At 46.4% G+C, this 17,218-nt stretch overlaps 3 protein-coding genes across 3 annotated transcripts; all 3 read right to left on the reverse strand.

Moving 5' to 3' along the window:
- Window positions 1-1,528: 1,528 nt before the first annotated feature.
- Window positions 1,529-7,324, reverse strand: LOC109762682 (uncharacterized). Its single transcript, XM_020321560.4, has 9 exons — window positions 7,132-7,324; window positions 6,858-7,025; window positions 6,610-6,753; window positions 6,369-6,485; window positions 4,737-4,808; window positions 3,990-4,073; window positions 3,780-3,880; window positions 3,380-3,464; window positions 1,529-2,083 (listed from the first exon to the last, which is right to left on the reverse strand). Exons 1-9 carry the CDS (start codon window positions 7,204-7,206, stop codon window positions 1,703-1,705), a joined length of 1,227 nt encoding a protein of 408 aa, XP_020177149.1. The 5' UTR covers window positions 7,207-7,324; the 3' UTR covers window positions 1,529-1,702.
- A 4,956-nt stretch (window positions 7,325-12,280) lies between these two features.
- On the reverse strand, window positions 12,281-14,469 carry LOC109762684 (UDP-glycosyltransferase 91B1). The gene is made up of 2 exons (XM_020321561.4): window positions 13,932-14,469; window positions 12,281-13,525 (listed from the first exon to the last, which is right to left on the reverse strand). The coding sequence occupies exons 1-2, from the start codon at window positions 14,439-14,441 to the stop codon at window positions 12,569-12,571; spliced, it is 1,467 nt and encodes a 488-aa protein (XP_020177150.2). The 5' UTR covers window positions 14,442-14,469; the 3' UTR covers window positions 12,281-12,568.
- Window positions 14,470-15,349: 880 nt separating this feature from the next.
- Window positions 15,350-16,901, reverse strand: LOC109762686 (UDP-glycosyltransferase 91D2-like). The gene is made up of 2 exons (XM_020321563.4): window positions 16,692-16,901; window positions 15,350-16,622 (listed from the first exon to the last, which is right to left on the reverse strand). The coding sequence occupies exons 1-2, from the start codon at window positions 16,899-16,901 to the stop codon at window positions 15,858-15,860; spliced, it is 975 nt and encodes a 324-aa protein (XP_020177152.2). The 3' UTR covers window positions 15,350-15,857.
- Window positions 16,902-17,218: the final 317 nt, after the last annotated feature.

Genomic DNA, 17,218 nt, shown 5'->3' on the forward strand with positions numbered 1-17,218 from the left:
ACAACGTTCTTAATTAAAGTAATTTATTACATAATATCAGAAAAGAAACAATGATTGTTACAACTCAGGCATCACAGATCCTATTACTAGTCCGTCACCCATATGGGCTGAACAAAGCTTGAGCTGCCAACATCAATCGACAGCACCAAGAGTCCAGAGTACGTTCGTTTGCATGTGCTGCAGTAAGCACCAAGTATGTATCGGGTAAAACGATGGGAAACTCATTGTTAAAGACAATATCCATATAACCCAACATAAAGCACAAATTGGCGTAAGTTGTCTATAGCCCCGAAAGCTATTTCCCAAACATATCAGAAATACTATGGGGTGGTGCAAGATCGAAATACACATGAACAACTCACCACACAGGGGGCAAAAGGGCATGAAAGAAAACAAGATCTTTATTCTTTCTTCTTCGTTGTAATGGCAACACTTTTAGCTGATTTTCCAGTTCCTCTTTGCAAGGTTTTCTTTTGTAAGGATTATCCCCATCGTAGGTACCATATGAAGATCTTAATCTTAAATGTCACCTTTGAGTTTCTAGATATGTTTCACACCAATTGACTGTTTGTATTTATTATATCGGCATACATGAATTGACCGAGGAAGACCCAAACGAGTGGAGGCTCCACCTAAATACATCTCGTTCTTGGTCTAGATGTATATATAGGCGAACATTCCACTAATTCAGTCCACCATATCTACTTTGGACCTATGAGAGCTCACCTAAATCTAACACTTAGCGGTGCAATGATCACGACCATCTGCCACTGTTGCGTGTTGTGGTTGGCCAATTTGATGAAGAAAATGATAATTCCTCTATAAACAAATATAAGACATTTTAGATACTAACGTCTTAAATTTGTTTACAACGTGGGTATTATTCACTGAGAGGCGAGTTCTCCAATTACGCGCCCTTCTAAAACCTTGTTTGGGCGCCGTTATTAACAGAAACAAAGCATGGCATGGAAACCTAAGAGGGGCGATAGCATTAACAGAAATTCTCAATATCATCCCAAATTCAAAAGGTGAAAAGTTTCCAAATTGCTCACTCGGTATTTGTTAATGTGTTCATGTGTTTGTATTCAATTAGTTCACTCTGAATGTCAACACTCAGTCAAAACCGACACTAAGTTTATTCTTTGAGGTCATCTACCTCCCTTCTTTCTATGCTCTCAAGTTTCCCTTTACCATTATTGTGCCCTCACTTGGTCACAAACTCACGCCAGTGGGAAGTGCAAGGATCATGCCTTCTCATGGATGCCATCGAAGAGATCAGCGAGCGGTCATTGCCACTCATTAGAATTTTCGAATGAATTAGCAAGGAGAATTTAGATCTAGAAGGAATAGAACCATTGGCACAATAAAAGTGGTTTACCAAGCATACAACTTGAATGTACAGCGATCAACGTCATCAACAGTAGCTCAACCCCTGTACGCCGATGGCGCAGGTGAAGAACAGGTTGATCGCATGATGATTGTTTTCGCGGGTTGACACTTGATCTTAAAAGAGCTGACGCGGAGTACGTGCAAATGACAATAACAATAGTGAAAAGTATGTATATGGCCTCAACAGCAAACACAGCTCACAGCATTCCCAAAGACAAAAACCCAACAACAATACAGTCACAGCAGAAGAGGGCAACTACAACGATATAGAAGAATCGTAATGCCGAAGTGCCTACCTCGCAAATAACCTTGCCTATTGTGCCTCCTGGGGTACAGGAGCAACATCAGTAGCCTCTTCAGATGGCTTGGTCGGGTCCTCGTTGATCGCCTCATTAACGCCGAGCACTTCATCCATCAGGTCGTCTTCCGCGGCCATGTCGTCCACATCCACATCATCATCCTCGTCATTGCCACCGTCGGGTATCCTCCGAGCCTTTGGGCCATGCTCCGCCCTGTGCGTGTCCAACTCCTTGTCCATTTCCTGCATGTTAGCAGGCACGTTCCCCCTCCGAGCATTCCGGGCATTCTGAATTCTTTCGAGCTGACTCTCAACATTAGACAGATACTGCTCCTCAACTTGCTTTTGAAACTGGGTCAGCTCCGTTCTGCGCACAGATTTCCATTCTTCAAATACCTGCAATGATTGATGGGAGTTAGGTTCGTCTGGATTGACGGATCCAGAAGACAACTGGTGATTTAAAAGAACATAAATAATTTTGTCACGTAACATTAAAGGTGGCACCAGGAAAACATGCAAACAGATGCTGGAAATAGGACTACAACTATAATACTATGTGATGTTCTCAATCCATTATTGCATTTCGCAAAAAAGATGCTGGTAAGGTCACTATGAGCCACCATGTTCCTTCACCTCGGATGCGCATTCATCAAAAGAAATCACAAAGCTGCTCCTGAACAAAGTGAATTCACACATGTGCAACTGATGAACTGAAACTTAATAACACGCCAGAAATTTTCCCAGCAAATTTTGGAATTCATGGCATGATGATGCACTACAGCATAATTTTGCAAGAGAGCCGTTATAGGTGACTTCATACTGTGCAATGTAATTAACATTATCAAGAAAATATACTCCCTCTGTTCATTTATATAAGACGTTTTAGCCGGTTCAGACACTGCCCTAAACAGTTCAAAACCAGCTGTCTGAAACGCCTTATAAAAACAAACAGAGGGAGTACTACTAATAAAGGTAAATACCACAACGCCTATGTACTATAAGGACCAGCCACAAGCAAGTTATCATAGTTCCCACAAGTTACTGCCTCCTTTCCGGTTTATAAGTCTTGTGTGTATCCCTAGATCTATACTTTGACCAACATAAGATGAGTTGTATAGTCTAAAATTTCTACCATTAGAAAGTATACGATTTGAAGTTTCTAACGATATAATTTTTGTGATATATAACTTGTATTGCGTTGGTCTATTTGTCAACCGAGAGATACGCACAAGCCTAATAAACCGGAATGGAGGTAGTACCAGGTTCTTATGTGGTACTTTTCGCTCCTCATAAATATTTCATAACAGAGAATTTTTGGCAACTCATTGATGTGCTTAGTATTCACCACAAAGATACAGAGGCTGCACTCCTCATAAATATTTCATAACAGAGAATTTTTGGCAACTCATTGATGTGCTTAGTATTCACCACAAAGATACAGAGGCTGCACTCTAGTGGTTTGACTGGTAGATAATTCAAATGGTAGACACGAACAGCACAGCAGCAAAAGAAGATATTGAATCTATTGCTGCCATTTTCACTCCGTGCATAGCTGAAATGTTTCAACTTCCAAATATGTAATAGATATAGAGTAACTATAAAGGGAAATCATCCTTCAAACATGTGCAGATCATGCAGTTGTTTATTTATTCAACAGATCATAAAGTTTTTTAGTAACTTATAAGAAAATACCTTTTCCTTGTTTTGCTCAACAATAACCGGATCATCAACTATTGGTTTAGCCGGCATGTAATAAATAGCTGGTTCAGCTTTTGTCCTGCAAATACAAATGGAATCAAACAAGGAACAAACATATAGTATAATGAGTGGATATGGAAACCCCTGTAGACATCAAACATCAAGATTTGCGTACAATCAGAAACGCATCTTCCCTCAATTTAATTGTCAATATGGATACTTTTGGACCAGGAATAAAAATAACCTGCAGCATGCACAAAATAAGAACAGACTCATCAAAAAACTAGTAGAATCCAACTACGCAAATAAGCAGCACAATGGAAGGAAAAGGGATACTGATCATTTATCAAAGTCAAAGTGAAGAACGAATAATGATGTAAAGCAGTGAAGTTACCTTAAGAAACTGGACAGCTTTTTGTGATGCTCAGACCACTGAATGTACAATAGCTCCAACCTCTTTTCTTCTGCCTTAGCAGCTACTCGAGCACGAAGCGTCTAAATAAGAGCATCTCAGGATTAAATCATTTGGAATACAAACACACCCAAGTTAAAATGAGTGAAATTAAAGCAGATGCATGTCACAGAAAAGTGAGCCGGAGATTACCATATCACGCCTACGCTTCTCAGCTGCTTGCTCCCGCTCTTGCTGCCGCAATCTTTCACTGTCCTCACGAGCCTTTTGATCAGCCTACATTCAACCGGTCATTTCAGTATTTCCCAACATGTTAAAGCTAATATTGAGAATACAAAAAAAAATAACATGATCATCTGCGAGGCACATAACTTCCAAGAGGAAACACTAAATTATGTTCCCTCAGAAAAGGAATACTGAACTCCTCAAAGTTGGAAAAGATCATTGATCTCCCTCAGATCTTGAGTTCAGTTAAGAATAGTTCAAGAATTGCTAGAGTGGCAACTGACACCCATGCTAAATATTTTATATCTATTCGAATCTTCTACCCACAGGTCTTTCCCCATGTTTGAAAAATACATGATGCAACTACACATGTAAGAGAACCAAATAAGCAAACAGTACACAGAGGGGAAAAAACATCAGGACACAAGACAAGTAATAATAAACATTTTCAGTAAAAAAATAACTTTGAAGTGATCAAGGGTTAATGTCAAGACCTCAAAAAATAACTGCAAGCCACCTGAGTAATTTCAATTACTGTAATACCACCAGCCTAGAGGCTTCCATATAGGGCCTGGCCTATATGCACACCAGGCAATTTTCAATTTGAAAACCATATATGAGAATAACAATCTACTTAGCTCATAGCACCCTGTGTATTATTTGAATGGCTAATGATGAACACAAGCAACAAAATGTATAAATATAGATAAGTACCTTCTGCTGAGCCTCTGATCTACGCATAAAAGCCTCTGAGTTGGAAAGTTTTTTGTTCTCTTGCTGAAATTTCTGCATTGGCAAGCATTAGAACGAATCAGATAAACTGAAATATTCACAAAGGTGAACACAATGGATTGTGAAATCAGTTGCATTCCTCTAAATTGGACTAACAACATTCAACATAATGAAGCATACATAATACATGTCAAACTCCCTCGGCGCCAAGCTACTGACAGTCTACACCTGATTTGACTTGAATAGTGTTCATTCATAATAGTTAATTATGAAGTTGTGTTTCCACAAAATGTATGATAGTTTTTTTTTTTGGCGGGGAAAATGTATGATAGTTATGCTTGTTAACTTTAGCCAGCAGACAAACTAGTACTTATTGACCATATAGCTTGCAAACACAAAGCATTTGCTATTATTAGTGCAATAGTGACATGACTTTAACACTGTATTTGCAGATATTAGGTCACATCGCTTCACATCAGGCCTCTAAAAAACTCTGCTACACCTATAACATTAAATCCTCAATGAATTATTTGCCCTGCAACCTCAGCCACAAGTTAACTAAAAGTTTATTCAGCAAACTTCTTTTCTTTATTCTTGCTCATAAGGAGCAGGTGCAACGAACTTAGTGGTAAAGTTGAAAAATGGGGGTGCAATACAAAAGTTCCAGCAGAGCAAATTGCATATGGCGACTTCCAACAAACACAAAAATGACAAGCTTACGATACAGTTTCATTAAAAATTGAAGCTGTGGAGTGTGCTAGTAAAGCAATGAAGAAAATTTGTTGCAGTAGCTCCTTTTTGAAAACAATGAACAAATTTCACGTGATTAAGGAAAAGCTGTAAGCAGGCAATGTTATTGGAAGTAATGGAAATTCCAAAAGATTGCCAGAAACTAAGGGGGCTGATTTTCCGCAGCACAGACAGATATTTGAGGGCAATGAAGTTCAGCATTGTGTAAACATAAACCAGAGTACCAGACAAACCAAGTATGGCGAATGATTAAAAGGGTCTTGAGGATTTAATTGTGTTCAGTACTAATAACTTGAATACTTTGGATGAATCAAACAGAAATTAGTTATAACTGCACCACCCGTAACACAACACCTGTCTGGAGAATAAGGAATTTAACGTTCTCCAAAAGATTTGAATATAAAGGAGTAGGGAAATTGGTTATAACCTATGCAGTCAAATAGAGCTATGCCTAACCTAGTAAACAAAACTAGGAACGATCTGTTCACCAGACCAGTTAATAAATTGCCAATAGTTATGGGGTAAAAGAAATGAGGATTTGATGATGGAAGACCACAAACTGATTGAGAAAACTGCTCAGTTGATGAAAGAAGCAAGTACCCGTCTGTAGCCAAATTGGCAGAATATTTCCTGTTTCATGCTAAAAGTTGCAGGACAAAATCAAACCTTGAGGATTCAAAAATTCACTTGCCGTTTGTACTTCTACTAAATTAGTATATATTCTTACCGAATGACAAGTTAATTTACCATGTTCGATTACACAATACCCAATCCAAAGCAATCAAGAAATACTGAAACAAGAAGGAATTATCACGATTTCTAAGCACATGGATCATCTCATTATACGTCAGATGAATTTGTTACCTCTAGCGTGCCAACAAGAAGCTTCCCCAGCATTCTCTTGTTCCTCCTCACCAAGCTCTGATCCTCTTCCTTGGGAGCCGGCCTCGGGAGAGGCTCTGGCAGCTGATTATCAAGCTCCTGCAACCAAATAATACCCATATAAGCGATCTCCCCAAAAAAGTATGTGGAACCCATCCACAAGCACGCGCACACACACACACACACACACTATCTCCTCCAAAATCCCATTCCCCTTACTCACCCTTCTCGACACCCACTGGCTCCCATCCCTCCTGAACCCACCACCATTACTGGCCCCCCTCCTCTCACCACCTTGAGCGGCAGTTGGTCCATCCTCACGCCCCTCCGCCCCCGCATCATCCCCATTAGTTCCAGGGCCATCCACCTCCGTACATCACGCCAGACACAGAGAACAATGTTAGGGTATTTGACAAACCAACAAAACACAACAGGATTGACGAAAAACAAATGACAAACGGGGGCTCATACTTTAACCACGGCAGACAGAAGCCGGCGCTTGGGCTCCGGTTGGTCCACCGGCTCCGGAGCCTGTCTCGCGAAGCCGCGGAGCGGGCGGGGGCCTCCGGGGCCGGGGCCGGGGCCGGTGGCGGGGGCGCCGCGTCGGAGGCCACGGGGGTCGCGCAGGCGCTCGCTGATCTGCGGGAGGGGAGGAGAACACGAGGACAAGCAAACGGGTCAGGCGAGACGCCTCGATGGCCACGGAGGGGAAGTGAGAGGGTGGGGAGGGGGGAGGGAGAGGGACCTCGCGGTGCTGGCGCTGGAGCTCTTGGAGCTCGCGGCGGATCTCCTCGGCCGTCTTCTCCGCCGCGGCGGCCATCGTCGTCGTCGGCGAAGGGGAGGGAGGGAGGGTTTGGCTGCTGCGCGAGGGAGGATGGGGCGGACGGATGCGTTGTCGTTCGGGGGTTTGGATGGATGCCCTAGGATGCGGTGCGTGGATGCGGGTGGTCTCGGCCGTTGGATCTTGGCGTGCCGTCTCCGTCGCGGTTGGGCCGTGGTCGCTTCGCCAGGTCGGTTGTTGCGGTCCGGTCAGATCAGCGTGTTTGGTTGCTTCTTCGCTGCAGCCTGGCTTAGCTCACCATGGCTCAACGGAGGGTGGCTGAAAAAATACAGACGAAAAACTAACATCCGCACATTGTTTCGTTGCCTCGCATCTAGTCCACTTGCATTAGGAAAACAATTTTGACATAGCATTTGGTTGTCCGTATTGCCTCGGCTCACGCAACTACACGGTGTTTGGTTGTATACGCGGGATATGATTAAGAGTTAACAATTGCACTTAACACACACAGTTACACTGTGCCTCGCGACTGCGGTGGACGGTGACCGCGGCGCCGCGTCCGACACGACGAGCGCGGAGTCACGGGCGAGCGTTCCTGCCGGCGCCGCGACGAACTAGTTGCTAGCGTCGCCGCCGCACAGAAAGTCCTGCGGAGGGGACGGGGGAGGAGAAATGCAGTGTGTGTCGACTCATGGCGATTGTGGTCGACGGTGGTCGTGGCGTCGCGTCCGACACGACGAGCACGGAGTCGTGCGCGAGCGACCCCGTCGGCGGCGTGGCGAACTATTTGCTAGCCTCGTCGCCACAGAGAAAGTCCGCGCAAAGACAGTGGACAGAGAAGCAGAAATGCAATGCTCGCGCCTGGCAGCGTCAATGCAGTAGGATGAGAGAGGGGAGGCCGAGATGACCGATGCCGTAAACGACTCCAGTGTAGTAGGACGCGGGCAAGGATGTCAAGGGGAATGGCACCGACGTCGAGAGGGGCGAATAGGAGGGCTCTGAGGCAGAGAACAGAAAAGAAGAAATACAGTGTGCGCGCCATCATAAAGTCATTGCAGTAGGATCATGGAGAGAAGGCTAAGATGAACGACGGCGGCGATGACGCCATTGCAACAAGATGCGAGACTGGCCTAGAGGAATGATTAAGCAGTGTCTTAAATCACACCACACATATGCATATGTACCATCACAAGGAAGTCGTAAATCTTCTAGTTTACAATTGTCGAAACAGAAAACTTGCAACACGAATGTCGTGTGAAATTGCGAGATTAGGCTACTGGTCAAAGGAAATTTTAAAAGGTCGACTGTGTGCGACGAATTTGACAAAATTCGTCGAAAATAATGAACACAAAATTGAGCATTTACTGTTTACGAACCGATCGCAAAAATGGAATAGTTTGTGCATCTTTCCGTGTAGAGCTTATCTCGAATCGAAGCACCGTTGTGGAGATTAGAAAGGAGAAGGAAGAAAATAAATTAGAGAGGAGCTTACTAGAGGTAGAATGTGTACGTGCTCGCATCCCGATCACCCTCCAGCCTCCTCTCGTGTAAGGGGCCCACCCATGTGCGCTTGTTGTGGCTCAGCTCGGCCTGACTCGCTGGAAACTGCCAATCTGAGCGCTTCCAGTGAGACATGCCCAGAGATGCTTTGATTTTCGTGCTATGTAGCCCCGAGCATAGGCAACCAAACAGCTCAGTTTCTTCCGGTACGGGGCCTGGTTGCGTCTAATGCAGGCAACCAAACACGTCTTAGATGCAAGTGCGACCAAGGTTCTAAATAGTATTTCGGTTCCCGGGTGTAATCCGATACGGAAAAAATGTCATAATAATTAAAAAAATTGAAGGTTTTTTTAATAAACTTGACTTTCTATCGCACTAATATATAAATTTTCGTGAATACACAAGACACTCTTTAGAGTATTTTGGGCTAAAAAAATTGCCTTGAAGTCAACCCGAGGTTTTCTTTTCGTGAATTTTTTTTACGAGTACAATGGAAGGACAAGTTTATTTCAAAAGAGTGTTCAATTTTTTTGACTTTTTATTTAATTACTATTTTTTTCATATAGGGTGTATATACACTCATAGACCCAACGCCCGCGTCTGATATGTCAATTACTTTTTGTGCGGCGGCTGAGTCAAATGGTATGAAAAATTATGGCAAACAACGATTTTTTTAGCTTTTTTCAATCATGCAAAAAAAAGAAAAAAAAAAGATACAGTCAAGCATCAATATCATATAGATACTTGACATACAGTCACAACAAAGCAAAGCCTGGCATCCAGCCAAACATAGCAGCAAAGCATCCAGCTATATACAAAGGCATAGCATTGAAGCATCCTAGCCATAACAAAGCAAAGCTAAATTAGTGCTAAATCACTCTATAGCTCGCCATTAGCAACAAAATCCATTTCTAGCGAAACACGCATAGTTGTAGGGTGATGCCCCTCCAAACGATGCAACCAACTATTTGAAACTTTGAGTGTGGATTATCTGAGATGTACAGTTTGTTTTTATTTTCTTCACGAATGACCCAGATCTTTGTTGACGCAAACAGGGTTACATCTGCATGAATGAGAAAGATGTGGCAATACACTGCAGAACCTAGGGTGCACGCAAAGAGTTTGAAGACAGAGTTTAGCTCTAGGTTTGTTACTTTTTTGGGGGGGTTGTTTTCATCTCCCAAGCAAGTTGTTGGGCATTCGAGGCGATTCAGGGGAGCCCTTAGTGTTCCTACCCGCCCTTGGTGTTGTTGGTGACAATTTAGGGTTCCCTTGCACTAAGGTGTGGAGGTGAAACCGGTCTTGTGCCTTCCGATCTGCTCCATCCATTACTTTATATTAGGTGTATTTGTTTTTTTATAAAATTTCATAATGTAAGGTGCATTTCTTCTAAGTCCTCGTAATTCTGTTTCTAGCCCTCCAGAAAAGGAAAATATCTCTCCCCTGATTGCACGTATATCTCCTTGTAAATAAAAAGGAAAGTATCTCGCTCCCAATTGTGTGTATCTCTTAATTTGTTGTGTTAAATGATTTATTTGCAGATAATCTACTAACTAGCCAAGGGTAGTTTCGTCCTAGATTGTCCATAATTATGTGCCTTGGTCACTATGCCAAAAATAAGACACCTTACATTAAGGAATGAAGGGAATATAAAGGTAAAGGATCGTGTTAGGATTTATAGAAGGAAACAAGTTGATGATACCTGAATCTAACAAAAGAAAAAAAGTTTGATCTAGCAATCGATGATATGGGGGGGAAAGACAAGGATATAAAAATTCTAGCAATATGCTCCGCATTCAGGCTATAAGTTTGCGTGAAGGTTAGCCTAGAAGCACATGAGAGGATTGTCATTTTTATCAAGTAGTGAGGATATGTTGTAGAAGGTTTTGAGGATCAACAAGATGTTTAGGGCCAGTTCTTTTGAGCTATGATGTGGAAATAAGCTCATGTGAGAATAAGCTCCAGATAAGCTCGTGTGGAAATAAGCTCTAGATAATAAGCTAGACAGTTCTTTTCCATGTCTGTTTTGTCAGCTTATCTACCATATGGTCAGGGAAAAGTCTGTAATGTCCTTGGACTATATTGTTGTTCGGATTAAATGATATCATATTATATATTTTTATCATTTTGATACCCATATGAACATAAATTCGACTCCAAACACTACAATCTGCCAGTGCTTTCATCTATTATTCATCATGTCAATAAAATGGACAGGAAGAATTAATATGTAGTACAAACAACAACTAGATATTGTTTTCTATGCAAATACAATGATATCAACCAGAGGGCAACAATCTTGTACTTATACATGGCACAATCAGCACATCCATATCAAAATTAGTTCTACCATATATGAGCAACACCTCGTAGCAAATCAAGATGAAAACAAACATACATCAGCAACAACTCATAACAAATCTACATGAAAATGTTGCAAAATCAAAATCAGAGGAGCTCCTAGCTGATGCTCGGGCTCACGGCCAGGGAGGAGGGGAGGGGAGCAGGGGTCCTTCGCCGGAGTAGCACGTCGACCGAAGTGGAGCCCTGGCCGGACCGGGCCAGGGACTGCTGCTGGACACCGGGGGAGGGAGGGAAAGCGCCCGAGGCAGCTGGGGCGGGAGATGCAGACCTACCCGCCGGCTAGGTTGTCGGAGATGGGGGCGTCGAGGAGCAGAGGCCCAGTGGCGGCGTTAGAGGAACCCTAGGCGGGAGAGAGAGGCTTGTGGTCGAGTGCGGGAGGGACGGGATCGAGTGCCAGCCTCATCTGTCCGTTTTTTTTTCATCGGGCATGTTTCTGGTGCGGGACTAGGCCGTGGCAATTTTGATGTAATAAGGTCGAACGACACGGCCACATCGCTATACCCTTTCGGTTTTAAGTGATAAGCTGCGGGAAGCTACCCTCCCCCCAGCTTTTTTCCATTGTGAAGGAAAGAAAGATGGAAATAAGCTAAGCTAGCTTTTACAGAACGAGTTCTTTTGAGCTTCTAGCTTATTTTGACAATAAGCTGCAAGAAGCTCCAAAAGAACTGACCGAGGGTGATGAAAGGGGCACCATGCGCAGTGGGGAGTCTAGCATCATTTTTTCTTTCATGTTGCATCTTTCCAATTTGGAGAAGCCATGGTAAATTATTATTGCACCCTATTCTTTCTTCCGTGATTTTTCTTACACTTATTTATTCATGGCACATAATGTGGATATTTGGTTGATGCAATGTACATAAAATATGTGTGATATTAGATTCAAGGGGAATACTGATTCATGAAGAACGCTATTTCAGATTATGTATGAGACAAGAATTAGGTACTATATACTTGTGTGAAATTTCAAATTTTAAAAGGGTTATCCTATATCTTTCTTTTAGGGAAAGTGATCCTATCTATGGTTAGTATGTGTTAGAAGCTTAGTAGAGGGAAAAACCGGCAAAAAGTGACATATGAGCACGGGGGTACTGGAGCACGTTTTGGGAAGCTAAAAAATAAGGGATTTCACGGCTTGAAAATTTCTAATTTCTGTGTACATCAGTACATGCACATATAGAAGTGTAGTATAACGGGCCAAAATTTCACCAATATACAGCTTGCATGTGAGAGGTTAAAAAAGACAAATACATGCAAATTGGGGCTTGTTTTTAATTGCTTCTGGCCCGAAATATTTTCTTTTGTGTGCAGCGTACAATACAGCATATTACTGACCGAATTTTCAAAGGTACTTAGACCACATGCATACGTATTTATTTAAAAAAAAAGAGACCTTAGGCTGTCCTTGGTCTGGCATGAACCAGTCAACTAAAAAGTTACCACTTTCCCCCCAAAAAAAACTAAAAAGTTGCCACCAGACCAAATTTCACATGAATAAAATCACATGTATCATGTGGAAAAAAACTAACTAAAAATGCTTTCATGCCTTGTAGGATCTAAGCTGCTGAATAAACCCATCGATGCACCTCTCATGGCATGCGCTGTCGGCCACGGTCTCCTGCATCTTCTTGGCGTTGGCCGTGAAGACCCTCCGGCCGTCTTCCTCCATGGCGACGGCCCGCACCGTCTCCGCGACGTCTTCTCGGGTGAACGATCCGTCGCTCTCGTTTCTCGGCACCTGCATCCCGACTTTCCTCCCCTCCATGAGCCGCGCGTTGGGCCCCTGGTCGCTGGAGATGGGCAGCATGATCAGCGGGTGCCCGAACAGCAGCCCTTCGATGGTCGAGTTCCACCCGCAGTGCGTCAGGAACGCGGCCACGGCGCCGTGCGCCAGCACGCTGATCTGAGGAACCCACCCGGTCACCACGAGCCCGCGGCCGCACGTGCGCTCCTCGAACCCCGGAGGGAGGATGTCGGCGTCCTGCACGCCGCTTGGCTTCCGCAGAGCCCAGAGGAAGGGTGCCCCGGCGAGCTCCAGCCCCAGGGCCAGCTCGTGCACCTGCTCCGCGCGGAGCGGCACCTCGCTCCCCAGCGCGACGTAGACCACTGACATGGCCGGCTGCGCGTCGAGCCAGCGCACGGCGGCGTCCTCTTTGCTGACGCCGCGGCCTCCCTCTGGCGAGGGTGGGAGGAGGCCGAGAGTGACTACCGGCTTGCCCGCGAGCGTGGTGAGGGCAGCCACGCTCTCAGGCTCCCACTCAGCGCAGCTCCGGATGGCCACGAGATTGCTCCTCGTGAGCGTCAGGAAGTAGCGCTCGGCGACCGTCATCCCCGACGCGTTCTGGGTGATCATCAGCTTTCTCCTCTCTGTCTCGAAGCTCGGCGCTTCTGCTGCCGATCGCTCTTTTCTGACGGCGGTCGCGGCGTGCTCGGGCACCCCTCTAGCCCAGGCGGCTATCACAGTTGCGGCTCCCAGGAGAAGCATCGCACATGGAACCTATAGCAAATCACAATATTACACGTTGATATACTCCCTCTGTCCTATAATGTAGTGCATATATTTTTTTTTAAAGTCAAACTTTACAAAGTTTAATCATGTATAGAGAGAAACATATTTGTATTTAGAATACCAAATGTCTATCACGGAATACATGGTGAGTTAAATATTCATATTGTATGTTTGACATTATAGATATAGACGGTTCATCGAAAAAAAAATATAGATGTAGATGGTTTTCTTCATAAACTTGCTCAAAGTTTGCAAAGTTTGATTTTTAGAAAATCTATATGCACTACGTTTATCGTTTATAGTAGAACGGAGAGAGTATATAATATCGGCGGCATGGATCGATCTAATTGCGCATATGGAACTGAAGCAACGGAGGAAAAAGGCTTCTTCGAACCTTATATTCGACGGCGGACGCGGCGGCCCAGTGGTGGAAGGTGTCGACGATGAGCCAGTCCGGCCTCTTGCCAGCTCCCTCGGCGCACGCGGCGCGCAGGAACTCGGAGAAGGGCGCGGCCAGGCCGTCGAAGGCCTTCCGGAGGAGCTCGAACTGGTCGTGCGGGACGTCGTTGGTGGACTCGGCGCCCTCGGGGAGGCCGTCCACGCGCGGGAGCGGCAGCGGCACGAAGTCGACGAGCGGCGCCACGGCTGGGCGGACGGGCGGGAGGCGGGCGATGTTGCGCGGCGTGGAGACGAAGGACACGCGGTGGCCGCGCGACGCCAGGCGCTCGGCGATGTCGAGGCACGGCAGCAGGTGGCCGAAGGCGAGCCACGGGCAGATCACCACGCGCAGCGGCGAGGAGTTGCCGTCGTCCATGGCGAGTATAACAACAAAACAAGTTTCAAGGCTGGCGTGCTCGCATAAGTTACGACGTACGCGCCCCAGGTTGAAAGGGCTCCTTCCCATATGTAGACGAAGAAAGCAGTTGGTAAGGAGCTGGAGTTGACGCTTCCTATGCTGCCAACTGGCGTCACTAGTGGATTAAGTATACAGGGCAACGTCATGGACGGAAACTTGTATTTTTTCTAACGAAAGCGGCACATGCATCTGGCACAGATAGTCAGACGATGAGATCCCGTTTTCCATTCTTCTCAGAAAGAAAATATTGGGCAACTGTCAAACTGTCAATTCGCATTGCTGCCGGGGCGCGCCGGACGCCGGATCCGGCGACGCTGACGGAGGAGGAGCCGCCGGCCAGCCAGGCATGGCCAAGCGGTCACCGTCAAGTATAGGGTAGTTTAGCGTTTTTGTTTTAAGGCTTTTAGTTCACCGGATGAAATATCGTCCTGTTCTATACATTCAAGTATAAGGTAGTTTCCATGAATTTTGTCCAAGTTGATTGAAAAAGTGTTTGAAATGTATGCGGCCAGCATTGGATGGCAGCCTCCCGTATCCGTGTCCACGGACAGATGCGGGAGAAAACTTGCCGGTTGGCGTTGGAGATGCACTAAGGAGGTTAAAAATACTACTATCAGTCTAAAGAGTTGTATCAATCACCAATATTAAAGCGCCCAAATTGACCAGCATATGGACGACTCAATGGAGAGACAACATTGCATCGTGGCATGCGGCAAGGCATCAAACTGCATGCAATTCCGCGGGCAAAAGAAGGTGTGAAGACAAGGCATGCAGGAGCTAGATCAATTTGTAATTTCGTATGCTACTAGGCAAAATACTTGGATCTGATCTTTGACGCTCTATTCGCAATTCGTCCATGCTTTGGAGCGCTTCTCGTGTTCTCTCTTCCCTCTGAGATTTGAAATGAGCGTTAGGGTTTGATGCATGAGTACAAGGATCCGGCTTGCCTGCTCCCTCTCCATGCTTCCATCCGTGCTCCCACTTCATCCTACGGCTGTTCTTTTTCCTTTTTCTTTTCTAATCTAATCATCTCCCCCCTGATTTTCAGGGGATGAGGCCGGGCCTTATTTTCTTCCAATCAAATCAAGCCACGTATGCGGGAGCACGGATGGGAGCATGGAAGGGAGCAGGCAAGTCTCGTCCTGAGTACAAGCGAGGGAATGGCCTTGATGCATGCCCTCCACGTGCCTAGACGTAGGTGCATGCATGCATACGTAGTACGTCGTCTCCTCTCGATGCAAGGACCGGGCGATGGAACCTTAAAAAGCTAAAATAGTACATACAAAGGAACATTCCGTCGAACACTCTGGGTGCAAGAGCACACACATGCTCGGCGGTGAAGTTCTGCTCCTCTCTCCATTCTTCATGTACTACCAAGAGAAAAAATCAACTTACGCCAAACAAACCAATCTTTTCTCCGTCATGTCCCAATATGTAGCTCAAAAAGATTTCCTACCCAGCTGCCTAGTTCCTACAAGATCGTAAGTGCTGAATGAACAAGTCGATGCACCTCTCGTTGCACTCCATGCTCGCCACGACGCCTTGCAGCTTCTTGGCATTGTCCGCGAACACGCTTCCCCCCTCCTCTACAATGACGGCCCGAACAGCTCCGGCGACGCCGTCTCGGGAAAATGAACCGTCCTCCTCGTCCCTCGGCACCAGCACCCCGACCTTCCTCTCCTCCATGAGCCGTGCGTTGGGGCCCTGGTCACCGGCGAGCGGCAGCATGATCAGGGGGTGCCCGAACTGGAGCCCCTCCACGACCGAGCCCCACCCGCAGTGCGTCAAGAACGCACCCACCGCGCCGTGCGCCAGTATGCTCACCTGAGGAACCCAGCGCGCCGCCACCAGCCCGCGCCTGCCCGTGCGCTCCACGAAGCCGTCTGGTAGTAGGATGCTCATGCTCTCTCCGTCGCCGTCGCCGTCGACCGGATTCCTGAGGGCCCAGAGGAAGCTCGTCCCGGAGAGCTCCAGCCCATGGGCCAGCTCGCGGAGCAGCTCGGCGCGCAACGGCGCCTCACTTCCCAACGCCACGTAGACCACCGACTTGGCCGGCAGCGCGTTGAGCCACTGAATGATCGCAACGTCCTCGGCGTTCTCGCTGGCGCTACGGGCTCCGTCGGGCGGCGGCGGAAGCAGGCCGAGCGGGACGGCCGGCTTGCCGTAGAGCCTCGTTAGGAGCGGGAACGCGTCGGGCTCCAGCTCGGGGCTGCTCCGCAGGGCGATGAACTTGGACACCGAACCTCACTACTCGATCGTCCTCCACTCCTGTCGATCCCGTCGATCGTCCCTGCGTACGTACTGTGGTCCGTCGACCCTCGCTGCAGCTAGCGCGCGGAGATGGACGCCGCCGCCGACTCTCCCCCGCCGCACATCGTCGTCTTCCCGTGGCTCGCCTTCGGCCACCTGCTCCCCTTCCTCGAGCTGGCGGAGCGCCTCGCGGACTCCAAGTTGGCTAAAAACTAGTAGTACAAGCTGGAGGATTTCCACACAAACAAAAGCCTGCATTTTCGTAGAGACCATGCATGCATGGTGAACCTCACAAACATCGATTTTGTGTAAATCATGTCACAAGTCAAGATTTCTTGTACGAAGTCATCCTATACATGCACATACTAATGAAATAGATAGTAGTGATCTTGTACTTAACGTAGTGTGAGGAACATAAACTCTGCTCTACGAGGAAGGATCCTACGTTAGCTGGAGACCCTCCAGGACCTTTGCGCAGCCGCGCCGCCGCTCCCAAAGGCTGGGGGCGTCCTCTTCCACGGCGGGCCGTCTCACCACCGGCGCCGGCACCGGCAGCGGTGGGTCAAGCTCAAGCG

Source organism: Aegilops tauschii, chromosome 4 (genome assembly GCF_002575655.3).
Source record: "Aegilops tauschii subsp. strangulata cultivar AL8/78 chromosome 4, Aet v6.0, whole genome shotgun sequence".
NCBI lineage: Eukaryota > Viridiplantae > Streptophyta > Magnoliopsida > Poales > Poaceae > Aegilops > Aegilops tauschii.